Raw genomic sequence first — 21,084 nt, 5'->3', positions numbered from 1 at the left:
GCAGGCTCAGGAAGGGCTCAAACAGCCAATCCAACAACCCACACAAGCACTTCTCCTTCGATACAATGCTTGCCTGGCTGCCAATCTGCGTGGGTCGTTCACCGCATTGATGGCACGCTCAGGAGCAAATGGAATTGAAATGTCCTCATTGGTAGTGAGAGCAATTCATCTGGTGCCTCAGGGTAAAAGCTGCAAAAACCATCGGCTTAACTAGAAACACCTTCCGTGGGAAAGGGGACAAACACTGATTGATTTCAGCAATTCTGCTTGCAGGCAAAAATAAAAATGGCTTTGTTTTTTGCAATACTTGTTGTTTTTCACTCTACTTTCCATCTACTATTTTCTGCCTTTCTGTTCATCTCCAGTTCTTTCCCACTTTTAGACTCCCGCCTGCTTTCTCTCGTTGTTGTAGTTGTAGCAGACGCGTCTGTTCTCTTTCTCCGACTGCCACTGAATATTTCTCTCCCTTCTTCTGTAAGCTCCATCTCCTCTCATTGAGCACGGCCAATCCACCTAACCTGCACATCTTTAGATTGAGAGAACCCGGAGCACTCAGAGGAAACCCACACAAACACGGGGAGGATGTGCAAACTCCACCGAGACAGTGACCCGAGGCCAGGCTGAACCCCTGGCGCCGTGAGGCAGCAGTGTTACCCACTGTGCCAACGTGCAGCCATTCTGGCCCCAAATAGAAGAAAACAAAACGCTCTAAATTAAGCTTACATTACTCCCATTTTACCCACATGGATTGAATGGATTCCCTGAAGCATATTCGTACCGTTCAGTGCTGCTGAATCCCAGTGGGAATGACTATGATTCACAGCCTTGTGGAGATAAGCAATGCACAAAAGGACACAAGGGCTTCACTGGAACGTGCGTCGAATCTTGAACGTAAAGAAAGACGAGCAGCGTAATTTATTTTCCTGTGTGAGCTCCATAGCCGTCAGTCCTGGAAAAGGGAGGTGTACCGATCCCCCTGGGGGAAGATTCAGATCTGAAATGCTTCTCGTGCAAGTGCCATGGGAAAGGTCGTTGCTAACTCTCTTCAAAATAAAACCTCACCTTGATACCCACAGCGTCTCTCCCCATTCAAAAGGAGAATCTCAAAAGAGAAGTAGAGAGCATGCAGCTACAGCAATTTGGTCAGGGGGAAGACATGGAACTCTGACCTCTGACCACAGTGGGCCACACTGCTGCCTCATGGTGCCAGGGACCTGGGTTCAACTCGGGTCACTGTCTGTGTAGAGTTTGCGCATTCGCCCCGTGTCTGCGTGGGTTTCCTCCCAGTTGCTCCGGTTTCCTCCCACATCCAAAGATGTGCAGGTTGGGTTGGCTGGTCACGCTAAATTTCCCCTTAGTGTTCAAAGATGTGTAGGTCAGGGGAATTAATGGGGTAAATAAGTGGGGTTACTGGGATCAAGTCTGGATTGGGTACTCTGTCAGAGAGTCAGTGCAGACTCGATGAGCCAAACAGCCTGCTTCTGCACTGTGGGGATGCAATGAGCTGGTCTATAACTGATTTGTTCCCCTAATCTATCCTTTGATCAATTTTCATTGATCCCACCATCGGTGAATATTATGCCTTTAAATCCTGAACCCCAAACTCTGGAATCCCCTCCCCAAACCTCTCATTTATCCCTCTCACTCCCCCCTTTACGATGCTACTTAAAATCTAACCCTTTAACCAAGGTTTTGGTCATCTCTCTCTAGCTTTTTCCACCTTTGTCTTGATCCTAGTTTTTGTCCAATTGTGAAGTACTTTTCCCTATGGCTGTGCATTCAATCAGCTCCCCGGTTTAGTGGAACACCTTCCGGTTGACGCTTGCACTGACTGACACCGATATTGGTGACTTCCAGTGGCTGCTGTCACACTTGATGACCACCTCTGCTTGGATGTCTTCCTGTTGGTTATATCAACTCCATCTACCCCTGCCAAGGGAAGCATCCATTTTTATCCCCTCCCCCATTTTTAACACATCTTATTGACATTTAAACAGAAATGTTCACAGAAAATGAAAAAGACACAATTTCACTGAGACAGGAGCAGTCAAATGAGTTATCAAGTGTACCTTCAGTAAAACTGTCCAACTCATGTCCTAATAATGTTTAAAGTTTATTTTTTAGTGTCTCAAGTAGGCTTACATTACAATGAAGTTACTGTGAAAATCCCCTAGTCGCCACACTCCAGCACTGTTCAGGTACACTGAGGGAGAATTTAGCATGGCCAATGCATCTTTTGGACTGTGGAAGGAAACCAGAGCACCTGGAGGAAACCCACACAGACACGGGGAGAACATGCAGACTGCGCACAGACAGTGACCCAAGCCGGGAATTGAACCCAGTCTCTGGCACTGTGAGGCAGCAGTGCTAACCACTGTGCCACCTTGCTGCCCCCATTTGTTTTTAATAGTGACAATATTCTCTACAATCCAGCATCTTATATTAAGCAGCAAGGTGTCCAGTCAGTTCACAAGGTTACCTGCTGTTGAGCTCATAGCAAAAGTTGAGCTGCAAAGCCCCTTTCTGCCACCTGGTGGTAACGCTGAATAATACAGATTACCACAAGAATGACAATCCAGTAAATTTTAATCTGCTAAATGATCAATTAATTTTTTCTTGCTTTGAAAAGTGCAGCGCCTTGTTTATGTTAATGGTTAACGTTAATGATCCCCTGTGAATGCTAGGTTTAATGGAAAGCAGTAAACATAATCAAGAACATTGTTATTGTTCGAAATCAGGAGCCTCGATGTGACAATGTCTCATGATTGAAGTTGAGATGCTCTTAGCGTTCCTCGAGTATTTCCCTCTTGCTCGCTACCAAAGACCAAACCCATAGGTGAGAGCTCACTACCGACAAACAGAAGGATGTTTTTACACAAAGGGGGTGATTGTAACTGCTTGCAGTTGTGTAAAATAGATGTCACCAGTTCTGTCTCCCATTGCACATCTTCCCGATTTTCATTTCCATTGAACTTGGACAGCTGAAACGATGGCGCTTGTTTTATGCTAACTTGGGCGGCACAGTGGTTAGCACTGCTGCCGCACAATTCCAAGGACCTGGGTTCAATTCCTGGCTTGAACTCTGTGTGGAGTTTGCACATTCTCCCTGTGTCTGTGTGGGTTTCCTCTGGGTGCTCCAGTTTCCTCCCATAGTCCAAAAGGCGTGCAGGTTAGGTGCATTGGCCATGCTAAATTCTCCCTCGGTGTACCCGAACAGGTGCCAGATTGTGGCGACTAGGGGATTTTCACAGTAACTTCATAGCAGTGTTAATGTAAGCCTACTTGTGACTAATAAATAAATTTTACTTCATTCTCCAAAGTCAACAATACCTCACCAAGACAAGAGATGAAAGTCACGCCTTTATAAAATGCCTTTCACTACTGCAGGGCATCTCAAAGCACCTTACAGTGATGAAGCACTTTTGAAATGCAATATTGTAAGGAGTGCAACAGTCAGATTGTGCACAGCAAGGTGTCACAAACAGCATTGGGATGAATATGAGGCAAGGGTGCTGGTAGAGGACAAATATTGGGCAGGGTATTGGGGAAAACTCCCCTGCATTTCCTCAGTATAGTGTCACGGGATGCTTTACGTCTACTTGGAGGGGTTGGGAATGGGACCTTGCTTTAATGCCTCATTCAAAAATCAGTCTCTAAGCACTGCACTGGACTGGGTTTTCTAGAACATAAAAGAACATGGAAAAACTACAGCACAAACAGGCCCTTCGGCCCACAAGTTGCGCTGACATTTCTCTACCTACTAGGCTTACCCATAACCCTCAATCTTACTAACAGACCCTATCGAATCCGCCTCCACCACCACCGCCGGCAGCTGATTCCACGCACCCAGCACCCTCTGAGTGAAAAACTTAGCCCTGACGTCTCCTCTGTACCTACTCCCTAGCACCCTATCCTGTATCCTGTGTCCTGCTCAAGTGGCTGGAGCGGGACTTGAATCCATGACCTTCTGCTTCAGAGGTGACAGCCTATCACTGCGCCATAAGCTGATACTGGAGGTCAAATAGAAACACTTTTAGTATTGTTACAATCCCTGTGCAGATCGTCAACTTAAAAAAGATAATTGAACATCCAGCAGCTGAAAGAATGCAACATGAAGATTTCATGTTTCAAGACATTTATAGTAACAAATAACTAAAACTCGATGAATTAAGCTCTATGGGCGGGATTTTACGGCCTCGCTCGGGCTGAATGGCCTCCTTCTGCACTGTAGGGATCCTATGATTTCTACGGTTGGGAGAGGTGAGGAAGTGTTTGGGGTGGGGTGTGGGGCTGGGAGTTATGAGAAGATGGCTGTGGTGGCATGGTCCCTTTATGAGTCACAGGATCGTAGAGAAACTGTGGCACTATTTTGTGATTTGCAGCATTCTGGGAGTAATTGTTTTCGGCAATGGTGCCGCTTTTACAGTTAAATACTTTCATCACTTTGTCAGAATGAATGGCCTCCAACATAATGCACAGTCCCATACCACCTGCTTCCATTGGTTTGGCAGAAAGGGCAGTACAAAGCATTGATGCGGAAACAGTCTGACAGACCACTGACCATCTAGATGGCCAATTTCCTACTCTCCTATAATTTCATAGAATAGAATCCCTACAGTGCAGGAAGCCGTTCGGCCCATTGAGCCTGCGCTGACCACAATCCCACCCAGGCCCGATCTCCATAACCCCATGTATTTTACCCACTAATCCCCCTGACACTAAGGGGCAACTTAGCATGGCCAATCAACCTAACCCGCACATCTTTGGAGTGTGGGAGGAAACCGGAGCACCCAGAGGAAACCCATGCAGACATGGGGAGAACATGCAGATTCTACACAGACAGTGACCTAAGTTGGGAATCCTACCCAGGTCCCTGGTGCTGTGAGGCAGCAGTGCTAATCACGGTGCTATCATACCTTATCTTCAACACTCCCCTGCTCCCACCCACTACCAGCATCAGCCCCTCCCCAATAATCTTCCTGCTTGCCAGTCAGGTTGCCCATCATACCAGCAGCCGGCACGATTGCACTACAGGATACAAATGGGGCCCCTCAATAAAGACTGTCAGAGTTTGCACCTCTCCAACCTTGCTGGATTCTTTGCTAGTTTTCAGCTTCACCAGCCCCTCCCGCCCTGCTCTTCACCCCCCCGCCCCTCCGTCCACCCCACCCTCAGGTCTTGGATTAATGTTTCATCCACAAGACAGCATTTCTGATAGTCTAGCACCTCCCCCCCCCCAGTACTGCACTAAAGCGTCAACATAAATTATTTTCTCAAGTCTCTGCTACGGGACTTGAACTCGCTAACCTCTGACTCAGAGGCGAGAACCCTGGTTGATCGTTGGGTGACTCCGATGAAAAGTAAAATCAAGAATGTCGAAAATTTTTTTAAAAAATTAAACAAAATAGAAAATGGAAGCACTCAGCAGGACACTTGGCATTTGATAAGGAAGGGGTTAACATTTCATCCAAACTAACCATCAGTGAGGTATCAGTAAAACGTTAGCATTAGTGTCAGGGGAATTAGCAGGGTAAATGTGTGGGGTTACAGGAACAGGGCCTGGATGGGATTGTGGTCGGTACAGACTCGATGGGCTGAATGGCTTCCTTCTGCACTGTGGGGATTCAATGATCTATGATTAATTTCTCCTTCAGACGCTGACTAGCTTGGCACATCTTTCCAATTTCATTTAAGTTGATGGTTGACCCCCCCACCCCCAGTTACGTGTCTGGAAAAATAAGGAAAACTCCCACTTTGAGACACATTCGGCAAAGACTGAAGGGAATGTGGCTCCATTGTGATTGATAATGTTGAACGTCAGATTGTGACAGGCCTTAAAAACAACTGTCAAAGAGAGCAGCAAAGAAAGGGCTCAGGAGGGTGGAAAAACCGGTCTTGCTGATTTTAATTTCAATTTTAATTTAATCTATAGACTGTGCAATTGCTGAGTTGGGAAAGGTTTCTGAGGTTAAATCCCAGATCAAATGGATACGTTGAGCTATCAGTGTTGATGTTAACAGCACCAGGCTTGAATCTCATTTGCATGCTGCTATTTTGTCTTGTACAGTTTGTAGGGACCTGAACTGTGTAAGAACATTACAGTGTGCAGAAAACTGCTGACTTTCAATTCCATCCGAATCCCAGGCCATTGACTTTCCAACAAATTCTGCCGACCAAGCTGATTTAAATTTAAATTGTAGGGATCGTAATCTGTAAACTGCGTTTGCAAAATCCTACTAACTGCCCTCGTTTAAGACAATTCACACCTCTTTAATTTGTGATTATCCCTCTCTCCGCTTGCATTGTCTACACCTGTAGAGACTTGATTACCAGTTAAGACTCACATTCCAACCACCATCTTGCAATTGTGCCTTTGTCTATATATGCTGTGTTTGTGAACCCGACTCTCCACTCACCTGATGAAGGAGCAGTGCTCCAAAAGCTTGAGATACCAGATAAACCTGTTAGGCTTTAACCTGATGTTGTGAGACTTCTTACTAATTTAAATTGGTAAACCTTTGTCTTATGTGGCCTGTGGTAAGAGCATAAGCGGAACAGTTGATTTTGAAATAGTAGTTGCTTGCTGACAAGGCAGAGTAGCGAAATCGCCAACAATTGCCCCATTCATCCTGGCTACTGTCGAGTCAAGGGTTAAAGGTTATGTTGATTAGATAATGATGTTAATATAAGCGTGACATTAGGGTCACATGACCAAGAGGTTCCACAAGAGGAAGGGACCCAGAAAACAATGTTTTTACCATGACATCTTTGTAAATAGTGTAAGTAAAAAGATTAAAGGCCTTTTGGCTAAGATCAAGTGTAGTATCGACATGCTGTGCTTGGTTGAAGTCATTAGGTTACATTTTAGCTTCATTTTTGAAGCGACTTTTAAAAGCGGCATCTCGGCCTTTTGGCTAAGATGCAAATGAGATTAAGCCTTGGAGGAGGAGCAATGCCTACTCCAATCAGCTTGGATCATGTAGATCAAGACCAAGACAGGAGGTGAGAGCCCTGTCTTGTCAGCTTGGATCGGAAAAGTCTCAACTTGCTGAGACTCTGAATTGGACTTGATTTAATTGAATTGAATTTAAAAATAAATAAATAAGTAGATTAAATAAAAACTAATATAATGGTTATCTCCAAGTCACTTATGGTAAGTGGAACCAAGTACCCTCACCCCCTGCCCCAGCCCAAGGTATGTGGGGGAGAGGCCAGTGGGGGTGGATTGAGAACATAGCTTGGCATGGAGGGGCATGAGGAGCTAGGGGGGATGGATTGAGGGAAGGAGGGGGCATGATGAAAAGTTTATGAGGGGTGAGGGCCTTTTTGTGTTTGTTTTAACTGGGATGAAGTGCCACAGCTGTAAGGTGGGCCTTTCAAACTACCTGCCTCATCGGCACGTGGCAGCCCCGTGTGGCTTTTCTGAGGTTTGTCCTTGGGTTGAGTGGCTTGACAGCCATCCATACCCACTCCGCAAGCCACCCCCACAATGAGAGTGCCAACCTTACAGACACTTCCCCTGAGGCAGGCGTGCCAAATCTGAAACCTTTCTGCCCCCTGTTCCCCACCTCACGGATGGAAGTCCAGCCCATTATCAGGAAGCAGTTCCTTACAACTTTTGTTCTAGACATTTGGAGTGTTGCACCGGTGATTCGGGAATTCACCTGAACTTGTTATGATAGTGCTTTGTGTTCACTCTCTGATGGTCAGGGTGAGAAACTTGTTTGAACCCTTCATAAGCCTGCAGTCTGGTAATAGCTCCCAGAGAGCTGCGATTGTTGTGGAGAACTCGCCTAAACTCCTCAATCCCATTTCTGCCTGGTAATCATGCCAGGTATCTTTTTTGGTGTTGTTGCTCTCACACTATCAATTCTTTCTTGGCTTGTGGAATAAATTCTGCATTTCCCTCATTATCCTGTACGGGTGATTTGAGATGTATGCAGAGTGTTTATCATTAACATCCCTACTGCCTTCCTTATTATTGCAATCCACGCTTTAGTATTGGACCATGAGCATGACTTAACAAGCTCTGGAAAAATTGAACCTTCTCTAACTTTACAAATTTGCTTATTTCGCCACTCCTGTCTTTTGCTGTTGAAATATGTTGTTAAATTGAATCATAAATCTGAAATTGGATTGGTTAGTTAAATGATCGAGGATGGCTTTGGAGCCTCTAAGTTTATTTATTAGTGTCACTAGGAGGCTTACATTAACACTGCAATGAAGTTACTGTGAAAATCCCCTAGTCGCCACACTCCAGCGCCTATTCGAAGGGAGAATTTAGCACGGCTAAAGCACCAAACCAGCATGTCTTTCAGACTGTGGGAGGAAACCAAAGCATCTGGAGGAAACCCATGCAGACACGGGGAGAATGTGCAGACTCGCACAGACAGTGACTGAAGCTGGGAATCGAACCCTGGTCCCTGGCGCTGTGTGGCAGCAATGCTAACCACTGTACCACCATGCTGCCGGGTGGGTCTCTGTTTTCCCCTCTTTGTACTTTTCTTTCAATCTTGTGCTGGTGGATGGAAAACTCCTGGGGTGTCCTTTGTCGCAGATGCATTTGTCTTCCGATACTAACATATACTGCTTTTGATTTTTTGTAGGACGGATGGTCTCAGTATCATTTTGTGGCCTCGTCTTCAACAATAGAACGGGACCGACAGAGACCCTACTCCTCCTCACGCACTCCCTCTATATCACCAGTAAGGATGTCCCCAAACAACCGCTCAGGTAAGCTTCACCACAGCACAGGTCGTTTCTCAGTCTGGCTGGCAGGCATTTTAGGTCTCCGCCATTTGAGAAATCTAGATTTAAAATGGCTGGTCGCTTATCACAGATAAGCTTAGGGGTGGCATGGTAGCACAGTGGTTAGCACTGCTGCTTCACAGTTCCAGGGACCAGGGTTCGATTCCTGGGTCTGTGTGGAGTTTGCACATGCTCCTCGTGTCTGCACGGGTTTCCTCCAGATGCTCCAGTTTCCTCCCACAGTCCAGAGATGTGCAGATTAAGTTGATTGGCCATGCTAAAAATTGCCCCGAGTGTCCTGAGATGCATAGGTTAGAGGGATTAGTGGGTAAATATGTAGGGTTACGGGAATGGGGCCTGGGTGGGATTGTGGTTGATGCAGGCTCAATAGGCTGAATGGCCTCTTTCTGTACTGTAGGGTTTCTACGATTCTTTTTGTACAGGGCGGAAGGAAGTCTTGTGACATATTGGGCTGAAGTTTCCCATCCTACCCGCCACGGGAATCATAGCGAGCGAGGGGTGGACCACGCAAAAGTCTGTTGACCTCGGGTGGGATTTTTTGGTCTTGGGCCAGCGCAGCCAGAAAATCCTGCCAATTGTGTCTATCCTGGCCGTCTGAAAGGTCTGTCCATAGAGCCCCACTCCCCGTGCTCTTTTCCCCTCAACACTGCAAAGTTTAAGTAATTTAAGTAAATGCTCAATTCCTGTTTAAAAGTCGCCGGGGAGTTTGTTTTTATCACTTTTCAAGCAGCTCACACCAATTTACTTGTGGAAAAAAAATTGTCTTCATCTCTTAAAGTTTATTTATTAGTCACAAGTAAGGCTTACGTTAACACTGCAATGAAGTTACTGCAAAATTGCCCTAGTCGCCACACTTCAGCACCTGTTTGAGTCAATGCACCTAACCAGCACATCTTTCAGACTGTAGGAGGAAACCAGAGCACCTGGAGGAAACCCACACAGACACGGCGAGAACATACAAACTCCACACAAACAGTGATCCAGGCCAGGAATCGAACCCAGGTCCCTGGCGCTGTCAGGCAGCAGTGCAAACCACTGTGCCACCCAGATAATCCCTGGCTTCTTCTGTCTAATAGCTGTGTCCTTTAGACATTGAACTGCTAGCCAATGGAAACTGTTTTACCCTACCCACCCAATCAAAGCCATTCATGATTTTGAGCACAGAATCATACAATCCCTACAATGCAGAAGGAGGTCACACCCACTGTCCAATAGAGCATCTTACCCAGGTTCTTTCCACACAACCCCATGTATTTACTCTAACCCCTTGACCTACGCATCTTGGGACATTAAGGGCCAATTTAGCATGGCCAATTCACTAACTGGCACACCTTTAGACTGTGGGAGGAAATCCACGCAGACACAGGGAGAATTCCACACAGACAGTGACCCAAGGCCAGAATTGAAGCCGGGTCCCTGGCACTGTGAGGCAGCAGTGCTAACCACTGTGCCACCATGCTGTTCAAACATATGTATTAAATCTTCATCTAACCTTCCCTGCTCTAAGGAGAACAATCTCAGCTTTTCTACCTCTCCACATAACTAAAGTCTTCCACCCCTGATGTCATCCTAATAATAAGCCTCCACCACATTCTCTAAGGCTCTATAATTCATTGTGAAGTGACCAAATTACGCACAATAGTCCGTCTGAAATGTACAGAGTGATTTGTAAAAGTTTGCCATTAGCTTTCTTGCCTATGTCGTCTATGGGCTGAATTTTACACTGGGGATAGAGTCCTTGCCCCCCCACTCAACTCCAGTGTAAAAATTGGGGTCAAGCTCACCCTCTTTGGCCAGCCCAGCCTTCAGCCATTTAATGGCTATTAGGCCTTCAATTAGCTTCAGGCCAGACCTTCACCCCTTACTGGGGAAGATACATAGCTTCTAAAATCTGCCAGCCAACCAAATGAGCAGCAACTGTCTTGTCCCGCGAATGCTATCGGGAGTGTTGACCACTGCGGGAACTACAACAATCCCCAAGGAGAGTGATGGGGCACAGATGAAACTAGATCTGAGGTCTTGCCTGGGCCAAAGTGGGAAGGGGGAAACACCAGGTAGGAAATAGCCTGGGGAAGGTTCCAATTGGCACAAGGGGCTGAAAAAGGTGGCACTTCCACCTCTTGCCTGGCCACCATGCTCACCCAGCACATGAGTGGCCATTAATGGTTCACTTTGGCTCAGCGCCTCATCCCCACCACAATGCTGGCAAAACTGCAGCAGGGGCAAGTGGATAGGTGCTGGGAATGGCACCGTCTGCATGGTGTCCAATTTTACAGCCACCCCATCTGCCATCCCGCACAAGGGACCCAGGAAATTCCAGCCTCTACTACAGTTTAAAAAGCCTTTTTAACAGCTTAATGAGCTTGCCAAACTTATAGAATCATAGTGGAGAAGGAGGCTATTCAGCCCATCAAGCCTGCACCTACAACAATTCCATCCAGGCTCTATCCCCGTAACCCCACATATTTATCCTGCTAATCCCCTTGACACTAAGGGAGAATTTAGCATGGCCAATCCACCTAACCTGCACATCTTCAGACTGTGGGATGAAACCGGAGCACCCGGAGAAAACCCACGCAGACACAGTGAGAATGTGCAAACTCCATACAGACAGTCATCCGAAGCCAGAATTGAACCCGGGTCCCTGGCACTTTGGGACAGCAGTGCTAATTACCGTGCTACCATGCCACACATATCAGCCAGAAACTGATAACTGTTTGTTATAATCGTTTGTCCAAAGATGTGCGGGTTATGTGGTTTGGTCATGTTAAATTGCCCCTTCGTGTTCAAAGATATGAAGGTTAGGCAGGGGAGCAACCATGATGAATGCCTAAGGCTGTGGGGATAAAGTGAGGTTTGAGCCGGGGTACGATGCTCTTTCAGAGAGTTGGTACAGACTCGATGATCTGAATGGCCTCCTTCTGCACTATAGGAATTCTATAGTTTGCATTTCCACCTATTTCAAAGTTGCCCATGTATGATATCGTAAGTGTTCCGTTTCATGACTGTTTTCTGGACTGGAGGAAGGTATGCAATGGGGTCTACAGAGATTTGCTTTTTTAACAATCTACATCAATGACCTAAATTTTGTGCATAATTTCACATTTTATAGATGACACATAACCTGGAAGTATTATGAACAGCCTGGAAGATGGTAATAGAATTCAATAGGTCACAGGCCTACAGAATGGGTGGAGTCATGACAGATGTAATTTAATGGAGAGAAGTGGGACTTCAGAATGAAGAGAAGCCATTATAGGATAAAGGATTATAATTTGAAAAGGGATGCAGGAACTGAGGGGCCTGAGGATATATATGTGAAGAAGGCAGGGCAGCTTGAGAAAATTGTTTGTAAAGCATATGGAATCCTGGGCTTAGATCAAAAGCAAAGAAGTTAAGGTGTACTTTGATAAAACACTGGTACAATCTTAATTGTGTCCGATTCTGGGCACCACATTTTAGGAAGGATGTAATAGCATTGAAGAGGATAGAGAAAAGATTTACGAGAACAGTTCCAGGGATAGTCGATAGTACAGACAGGTGAAGTCGTTCCTGTTCTCCTTGGAGAGAGAGGTAGGGAGGGGATTTGATAGGGCTGATCAAACTCATGAAGCATCTGAACAGACTAGATAAGGCGTAACGGTTCCCATTGGTGGAAGGACCGAAAACCAGAAGACACCAATATAAGATATTCGGCAAAAGAACTGAGACAACATGAGGAAAAAGATTTTATGCAGTGAGTCTGGAATGCATTGGCTGAGAAAGTAATGGAAGCAGATTCTATCATGGCTTTCATAAGGAAAGTGGATAATTAAGCAGCACCGTGACAGGTTTCAGATTAGCACTGGTGCCTTCCAGAATCTTCTCCACCTCATGACCACTCCTCCTTTTTACACTACCAAACAGCTCTATCTTTCGACCAGCTTTTGGTCAGATACTCTACTATCATTAGAGATGACTCACCTCATTGTCTCGCAATGCTCCTTTGTCTAATAATGCTCCTTTGAAGTGCTTTGGGATGCTTTTACCACATTAAAGATGCTACATAAATTCAAGTACTTGCTGTTACTTTGAATAGTAACAATACACGTTTGTATTAAATAGGATTCCACGCACCCATCTCCTTCAGATTATTGCAAGGCATCCAAGTAAGCCTCTGACATCACTAGCTGCTCCATACTGTCAATTCCCCCATCATCACCAATCCTATTTCCACTTTACAGATCAGCTGTATGAGCAGCTGTCCAACCCCTGTCCTTATCTGAATGATCCTTTAAAGCCTGCCTCTGTACCTGCAACCAACTAATACCCTCCAATCTACTGACTCTGGCCTCCTGTGCCCTGTGCTGCCTCACTGCTTAGCCATCGATGTCTTTAGGCATCAGGGCCCAGAGCTCAGAATTTTCTAAAGCCCCTTTGATCATTCCTCTTCTGTCATCACTCTCAAGTCTCTCATCAATAGGATCATACCCCTGCACCCTGTATGTACCATTGGAATCATAGCCCTGTACTCCAGAACCCAACTGTAGGAAAATACTTCTGTACCCAGGTGCCTACTTGTGTGATTGAACCCCCTGCAATCCACAAGTCACCATGGGGATAATACCACTGTACATCTAGTTGTGTGATCCAACACATGTACCTCAGCGACCACCTGTGGGAAAATATCCCTGTAGTCAAGTGCTGACCCATGGAATCATGTCGCATGGTGCTTTCATGAACCATCCTGCAACCCCCACCCCGCTGCCACCATAGAACCTACCTGTGGGATAATACCCAAGTAGCCAACTCGGGTCTGTACTCCAAGGCCTACTGTGCGATCATCCCCCTGTCCTCCAAGATCTGCTTATGGGATCATTCCCTGGTAAGAGTCACAGTCAAGACAATGACTTGATGGAAAATGGTACTGCATTTAAATTCTCTGACTTCTTTGTGACTGTTATTGACCCATTGAAAGAATGCTCACTTCTAAAGTCCCCATGGTATTAGTTTTAGCCAAAAGGGGGAGGGGGGAGGGAGTAATTTTAACCCTGCTGCAGGGGAAGTTCCATCCAAAGAAACTATATTGAGAGAAACTCAATTGTAGCTTCTACCATCCATCAGTGTCGGGTGACCCATGTATCGCAGCACTGATATTAAGGAGGGAATGAAGAGCATCACCTTGTTTCAAAATAGAATTGATTTTTTTCGCAGGCGATTGAGTTGAATGCCTCATTGGGTCTTGCAAGACTGATGGGCATCATTATATAATTTCAGTTCAGTGTTCTAAGCCAATGTGACCGTGTCTGAGAGTGATAGATGGCTATACACTTGTGTCACGATCTTGTGTTTTCATAGCACCAGCTTCAGCCCCCACAAATGGGTGTTGGCTCTGTGTTCCGGATGTTGCGCCTTTTTTATATCCTGTGCTCAAAGAAGGACATGAACCGAAGGAAGTAACAGATGCCCAAGTTGGAGGGGTCTGCTTCCCTGACTGACAGATATCTTGAGTTACATTGCCAAGCAACTTCTGAAATTAAACAAAAGGAAGAAGCATAAAATTAAATGTTGAAAGAAGGAAGTTCATGACAAAATCTCTTTAGTGCCAGTAAAGGGGATGCGATGGCCTAGTGGTAGTATTAATCCAGAAACTCATGTTCTGGGGATTGGGTTCAAATCCTGCCATGGTAGATGGTGGAATTTGAATTCAATAAAAAAATCTGGAATTAAGAATCTACTGATGACCATGAAACCATTGTCAGAAAAACTGATCTAGTTCACTAATGTCCTTTAGAGAAAGAAATCTGTTGTCCCTACCTGGTCTGGCCTACATGTGACTCCAGAGCCACAGCAGTGTGGAAGACTCTCAACTGCCCTCAGGCAATTAGGTTTGGGCAAAAATTGCTGGCCAGCGATGCCCATGTCCCCAAATGAAGAAAGAAAAATTCCAGAAGTGTTTTGAAAGCGTAATCATTTTTCTAATATTGAAATGAAACATGGATGCAGTTACAAAGAGCATGGAGAGTCAGTAATGGCCCAAATAAAAATATCTTTGGATGGATTATTTTGTAAACCAAGCACACTGAATTTGGTCAGTATGATTTCCACTCAAAGCTTACTTTATAAGCGTTTCTCAGCCCGATCATCTCGCAAACAAGCAGCAAACTGAGCCTCCTAAGCAGCCAGCTGTCACAAATCATTCAGCGTAGCATTATGCTACAGCCACATTGATTGTTTCATGAGGCGTTGGAAAATTTCACACAAGGTATTTTCGGGGTTAATTTTGCAGAGGATTCCCCAAGTGCCCCTGGATTGCTCTAAAACAGAAGCAATCCTGGAGACCGTTACTTAAATTCCCCTGCAGTAAGTCATCTGCTGCAATCATGCTTTTAAATGAGCCAGAACATGTAAAAGATCACTAGTTGGTGGATATTAAATCTGTGAAATTGACTTGAAATTGTACGTGTCGTTGGGAAGAAAGGAAAAGAAAGGTTTGAATAGCGAGTCTTCCCATCAGCGTTTCTTGTAAAAACCAATCAGTCACAAAGGTTTGTCACAACCTTCAAGGTCCTTTTGGGTTTCGATTTTTTTTAATTACCTTTTATAGCTTACTTTTTTTCCCCAACTACTGTTCTCGCCTTCCTTCATCTCTTGAAGACATTGGCACTCTTTGCTGCAGTATGATCTTGAAGGTACTTTCAGTACTTTATCCAAGAGGGGGGGTGGATGGGAAGCATTACCAAGCCCAATAGTGCCAGGGAGCTAGCAGAAACAAATGGACATCTGCAGAGGAGATACCTCCAACTCCCTGCACCAAAGAGACCCCTGGTCATGTGTATACACATGCATATAAAATATTCTAGTTTTAAAATATACTTATAACTTAGACTCCCTACAGTGCCGAAGGAGGCCATTCAGCCCATTGAGTCTGCATAGGTTTTCCAACAGAGTATCTTACCCAGGCCCATCTCCTATCCTATCCTCTTAACCCCATGCACCTACCCCACGCAGCTAAACCGCTAACTTATACATCTTTGGACACTAACGAGCAATTTAGCGTGGTCAGTCCACCTAACCTGCACATCTTTGGACTGTTGGAAAAACCGGAGCACCCAGAGGAAACCCATGCAGACACGAGGAGGACGTAAACTCTACATAGACAATCACCCAAAGCTGAAAGTGATTGCAGGTTCTTGGTGCTGTGAGGCAGCAGTGTTAACCATTGTACCATTGTGCTGCCACACCATAGGTATCTAATGTGCCAAGCTGGAATGGAGTGTCTCTTCTAGTCTTACTGATTCGATTCAGTATTAATGTGCAGTCCTGAGGATCAGTGGCAATTTGGAAGCAGTGCCTAATGGTAGAAGACAAACTAGATAACTGTTGGTATTTTATTGTCTTCCAGTGTCCATGTTAACTTAATGTTACTGTGCTTGTTAAATGATCTTCCAGATACATACTACCATTGAATAACCTTGGTCTATGTCTGATATCCCAAATGTCGGAACAATGGGAATTGACCAAAAAGTGTTCTGCCATCCAATTATTTTTAATATTTCCTTTTTTGAGCCTGCCAGGGAAGGGGAATCAAGAAACACAGGTTGGAGATCTGGTCATAATGGATTTGCCATCTTATTTCCCTCATCTGCCTGACCATTGACTGTGTGGAAATTGGTGGAGGCTCATTAGAAAGTTAACCCTGGTGAGGCTTTATAGGGCAGCATGGTGGCACAGTGGTTAGCACTGCTGTCTCACACGTCAGGGACCCGGGTTCAATTTCGGTCTCAGGCCACTGTGTATGTGTGGAGTTTGCACATCCTCCCCGTGTCTGCGTGGGTTTCCTCCAGGTGCCCCTTTTCCTCCTGCAGCCCAAAGATATGCGGGTTAGGTGAGTTGGTCATGCTAAATTGACCACAGTGTTAAGGGATTGGCAGGGTAAATATGTGGGATTGTGGAAGTAGGGCCTGAGTGGGATTGCAGTCAGTTGATGGGCTGAGTGGCCTTGTTCTGCACTGTAAGGATTCTATGAATCTTCTGTTAATTCTATGCTCAGGAGAGCGTAGGACCCAGTGGAGGAAGAGGGGATGAGGTATACCAGCTCTGAAAATCCACCTCTTTTCCAGCATATTCCAAGGTGGCTCCGACAGAATGGGTCAGATTTGGCCTTGACTCAGTTCTGGCCCTATCCAAACCAGTCTACATCAATTACCCTGTGGCTGATTTCACCGAGAGAAAGATGTTCAATTATATAGTGTCTTTCATGACATCAGAGCATCAGAAAGCACTTTAAAGCAAACTATGCACTTTAGAAATGTCATGATTTCAGTGTAGGAAACATGGCAGCTCATTTACGCTCCCACAAACAGCAACGGTTGAAGGATATGTGAATATTGGCCAAGGCATCTGGGATAACTTCTTGCCTTTGTCCAAGAAGCGGGAATCTTTCATTTTCTCCTGAGCGGGCAGGCAGGGTTTCTGCTTCACATCATCTGAAATTCTGCACCTCCAATAGTGTTGCACTCTTAGAGTGTAACACCATGCATATTGCATGTTTTGAGTATACAAAACAATGCAGAGCCAGGATTTTCCACTCCTATTTTCATCGGACGCGTTTGGCAACAGGAACAGAAAATCTCACACAAATCACTGACGTAGATGCAGGATACAATTGTCCCCTTTCCCCATCAATGACAGGGTGCGATTTTTGAAATTCAATGTCAAGAACATTATTTGAATAAATTCTCACCTCATTATCAGGCCTCTATGCCTGAATTCAACCCCACCCATAAGAAAGTCCATTCACGTTGGCGTGAGGGCAGTACAGTGTCAGATCCAACTGGTCTCCTAAGGTGTGCACCTGGCAAGCGGACCTCCCAGAGGAGCTCTGGTGAGTGCATCGCTCAAGAGAGAGACGGTCATACCTGGGCATTGTCTGTGAGTTGGGGCAGCCTTTAAAAATGACAACCTGATCTTCAAGAGACAAAGTTGCTGATTGAGCTTACCCCACGAGCATTACATTGTGGCACCCGTCCCTTTCAGTTTTTCATACCAAGTCCAGAAGGATAAGGCGGAGGAAGCAGCCTTTGGCGTCAACATCTTCAACAACACTTTTCCCACCCACTAATGAGCCTTTGCCAAATTCCACCCAGAATTTAATACCTGCAAATATGTTGCAGTCTGAATTTCAGTGATAAATTATTGCATTGCCATTGTAATAATTTGCGATGTCACTTATTATATTCATAGAATCTAGGTGACCATTTGGCCCATCGAGCCTGCACCGACAACAATCCCACACGGGTCCTATCCCCATAACCCCATATATTTACCCTAGCTAGTCCTCCCGACACTAAGGGGCAATTTTTCATGGCCAATCAACCTAACCCCCACATCTTTGGAGGTTGAGAAGAAATCAGATCATCTGGAAGAAATACATGCATACGGAGGAAGAATGCGCAAACTCCACCCAGACAGTGACCCAAGGCTGGAATCGAACCCAGCTCCCTGGCGCTGTGAGGCAGCAGTGCTAACCACTGTGCCACCGTGCTGCCCAACTCCTTAGCTGTACCCTTGTATTGTACCCTTGATCAGCTGAGACCCTGCACATAAAACTGTGTTCACATTCATTCAATATGGATAGAAAACAAGAAAAATGACATTTGACAGCACTCATGATTTAGTAATACAGAATATAATTTTTCATGTTGGATGACAAAGATGACATTAATTTTCTAGAGTGGGAATGTTATCCTTTAAAGGATTAAAACACTTAAATCATTCCGTGGCTACGGATGCCAATCTTCAGGCCACCAACAAACATAATCACTGTATTTTCAAACCAAAAATGATTCAAGTGAAACTTGTCTGTCAGAAAGTGTCCCAGCTCTCTCATTTCAGTTAAATGTACAGCGATGAAACCGATTCCCCAGTGCAGTATTTTATTTTTAAATCACCTTCCTCACATCTCACTTTCAAGACTGGTCCTGAGCAAAGACTCAACACACAGCAGTGTTTGTGGTGTTGGAACAGGTTACATTGCAGCTTCAGTTGGAGGGCTGTCAAATAATATGGTTCCCCGGCAGTCTCCTGGGCACAGTTGGCAGGGCTGTTCTCCCCCAGTGATACGGTATTGTGCACTGGGTAGGGTAGATGGCTAAATAAAAGCCATGGAAGAACACTCATTGACTTGCCATGTATTTGGCTTCCAATCAAACTCCCAGATGGAACACGGGTCAGGTTCCTCGTCCCAGCGGTCTTACAATGAAATTGGCGGTTTTCAGGAAGAGACTTCCTGTCAAAGATTTGCCGAGGGAGCAGAGCATTGATGATGTTTAATGCAGGAAGCTGGGGAATAGAAACATGACATCTAATACTTTAAAGAGAGGAAGTCGGCGCTCCTGTTTACTGTGGGACTAACTGGGGTGCACAGTCAGAATATCTAACAGACTGTACGCCAGTAGAATCCCGTAAAAGAGGTAACTTTGATCTTCAAATGTTAACCCTCATCACAAAAACAGTCGACCAAGTTTTTATTTTTTATCTTGTAAACACATGCCATTTCTTCGAGCCTCTCAGTAAGCAGAGAGAGAGAGCGAACAAAGCTCAGTGGCTTTAACACTTTAAAGGATAACCTTTCCTTTTACACAATATTAGAGCCAATTCTTGTGGTACCAAATTCAGTGGCAGCAAAGATATTTAGCAGGCCTCTGTCTACGTGTTAATTTTCAAAGTGATATGGGATAGAAAAGACGGCTGAGTTCATCTGTTAACCCTTTCAACTCTGCTGCCTCCATTTGTAAAATCATAGAATCCTACAGCGCAAAAAGAGGCCATTCGGCCCATCGTGCCTGCACTGACCACAATCTAACTCATATCCCCATAACCCCATGCATTTACCCTAGCTAGTCCCCCTGACACGTGGCAATTTAACATGGCCATTCCACCTAACCCGTACGTCTTTGGACTGTAGGAGGAAACCCGAGGAAACCTACGCAGACATGGGAAGAATGTGCAAACTCCACACAGATAGTGACCCAAGCCAGGAATCAAACCCAGGTCCCTGGTGCTGTGAGGCAGCAGTGCTAACTACTATGCCACCGTGCCACCCATTTAAAACAGGGACTCCTGAGATTTCCTATTCTGTTCAGTCGCTTCTTAAAATATGTAATTAGCAGTTCAAAACACTGAGGTTTTTCTTTGGGAGGTGGATCAATTATCTCCAGTGTATTGCTTCTTGCTGATGTTCTTATGTGGTACAGTGGTAGCACTCTCTCCTCTAAGATGTTGGTCTCAGGCCTCACTCCAGAGGTTTAAACAATGCCTATCCTGACATGCTGTGCAGTGCTGAGGGAGTACTGGACTATTGGAGGATGAAGCAATAAACTGAGGCCTCGCCTGCCTCTCAGCTGGACGTAAAAGATATTTTGAACAAGAATGGGGAGGTACTCCCAGGTTTCTTGGTCAATAGGTATCCTTCAATCACTAAAACACATTATTTGACCTTTATCACATTGTTGCTTGTTGCTTTTCTTGCAATGACTTCAGTTCAGAAGAATCTAATTGGCTAAAAAGCAGATTAGGACATCCTGAGTTTGTGAAAAATGCAGAATAGATATAACTTTATCATGACGTTGCTTTTTTCCTTAGCAGCAGTTTAATTCATTTACTTGCAAGCAGGATTCAGATCCTGGTAATGAGCTAGCCATGCTCTAAGGTTAGCTCCTTAGGTCATAGATCATTGAAGAGCAGTGTTCCTGGCACCATGCTTTACTTCGATCATTGTATTGCCCCTTATTTGAGTTATGCCGAATGTCTTTATCTGTAATGGGCCAGAATATATCATTGCCACTGACTGATTCTTCCTTCTGAGTCAGTGGTTGTGCATTCAACTCCCACTTAATGGACCTAAACATACAATTCGATTTTCTATCTCAATGATTTTCTTCTCTGTTGTCTTCAATGAATTAAATAATGGGCATGAGGTACAAAACCAGCTATCAATTTTTTTCAATTCATTCATGGGACATGGGCATCGCTGGCTGGCTAGCATTTACTGCCCATCCCTAGTTGCCTGAGGGCAGTTGAGAGTCAACCACATTGCTGTGGCTCTGGAGTCGCATGCAGGCAAGACCAGGTAAGGATGGCAGATTTCCTTCCTGAAAGGACATTATTGAGTCAGATGGGTTTTTCTAACAATGGTTTCAAGGTCATCAGTAGATTCTTAATTTGAGATATTTTTTATTGAATTCACCATCTGCTGTGGTGGGATTCGAACTCAGGTCCTCAGAACATTAGCTGAGTTTCTGGATTAATAGCCTAGTGGTAATGCCAATATTA

General features: G+C 45.1%; 1 protein-coding gene across 3 annotated transcripts in view; it reads left to right on the top strand.

The window, feature by feature from the left end:
* ctnnd2b (catenin (cadherin-associated protein), delta 2b) overlaps positions 1-21,084 on the top strand; it is a 1,166,477-nt gene that overhangs the window by 1,134,982 nt on the left and 10,411 nt on the right. For all 3 annotated transcript variants that reach the window (XM_080203490.1, XM_080203498.1, XM_080203509.1), the window contains one exon: positions 8,607-8,733. In XM_080203490.1, coding sequence (XP_080059616.1) covers positions 8,607-8,733 — 127 coding nt within the window. The remainder of the gene's footprint in view (positions 1-8,606; positions 8,734-21,084) is intronic.

The sequence above is a fragment of the Carcharhinus amblyrhynchos genome, chromosome 2 (genome assembly GCF_965287045.1).
Source record: "Carcharhinus amblyrhynchos chromosome 2, sCarAmb.v2.hapA, whole genome shotgun sequence".
Lineage (NCBI taxonomy): Eukaryota > Metazoa > Chordata > Chondrichthyes > Carcharhiniformes > Carcharhinidae > Carcharhinus > Carcharhinus amblyrhynchos.
Note: the sequence above shows the minus strand (reverse complement) of the source record. Positions and strands in the feature narration are given on the sequence as shown.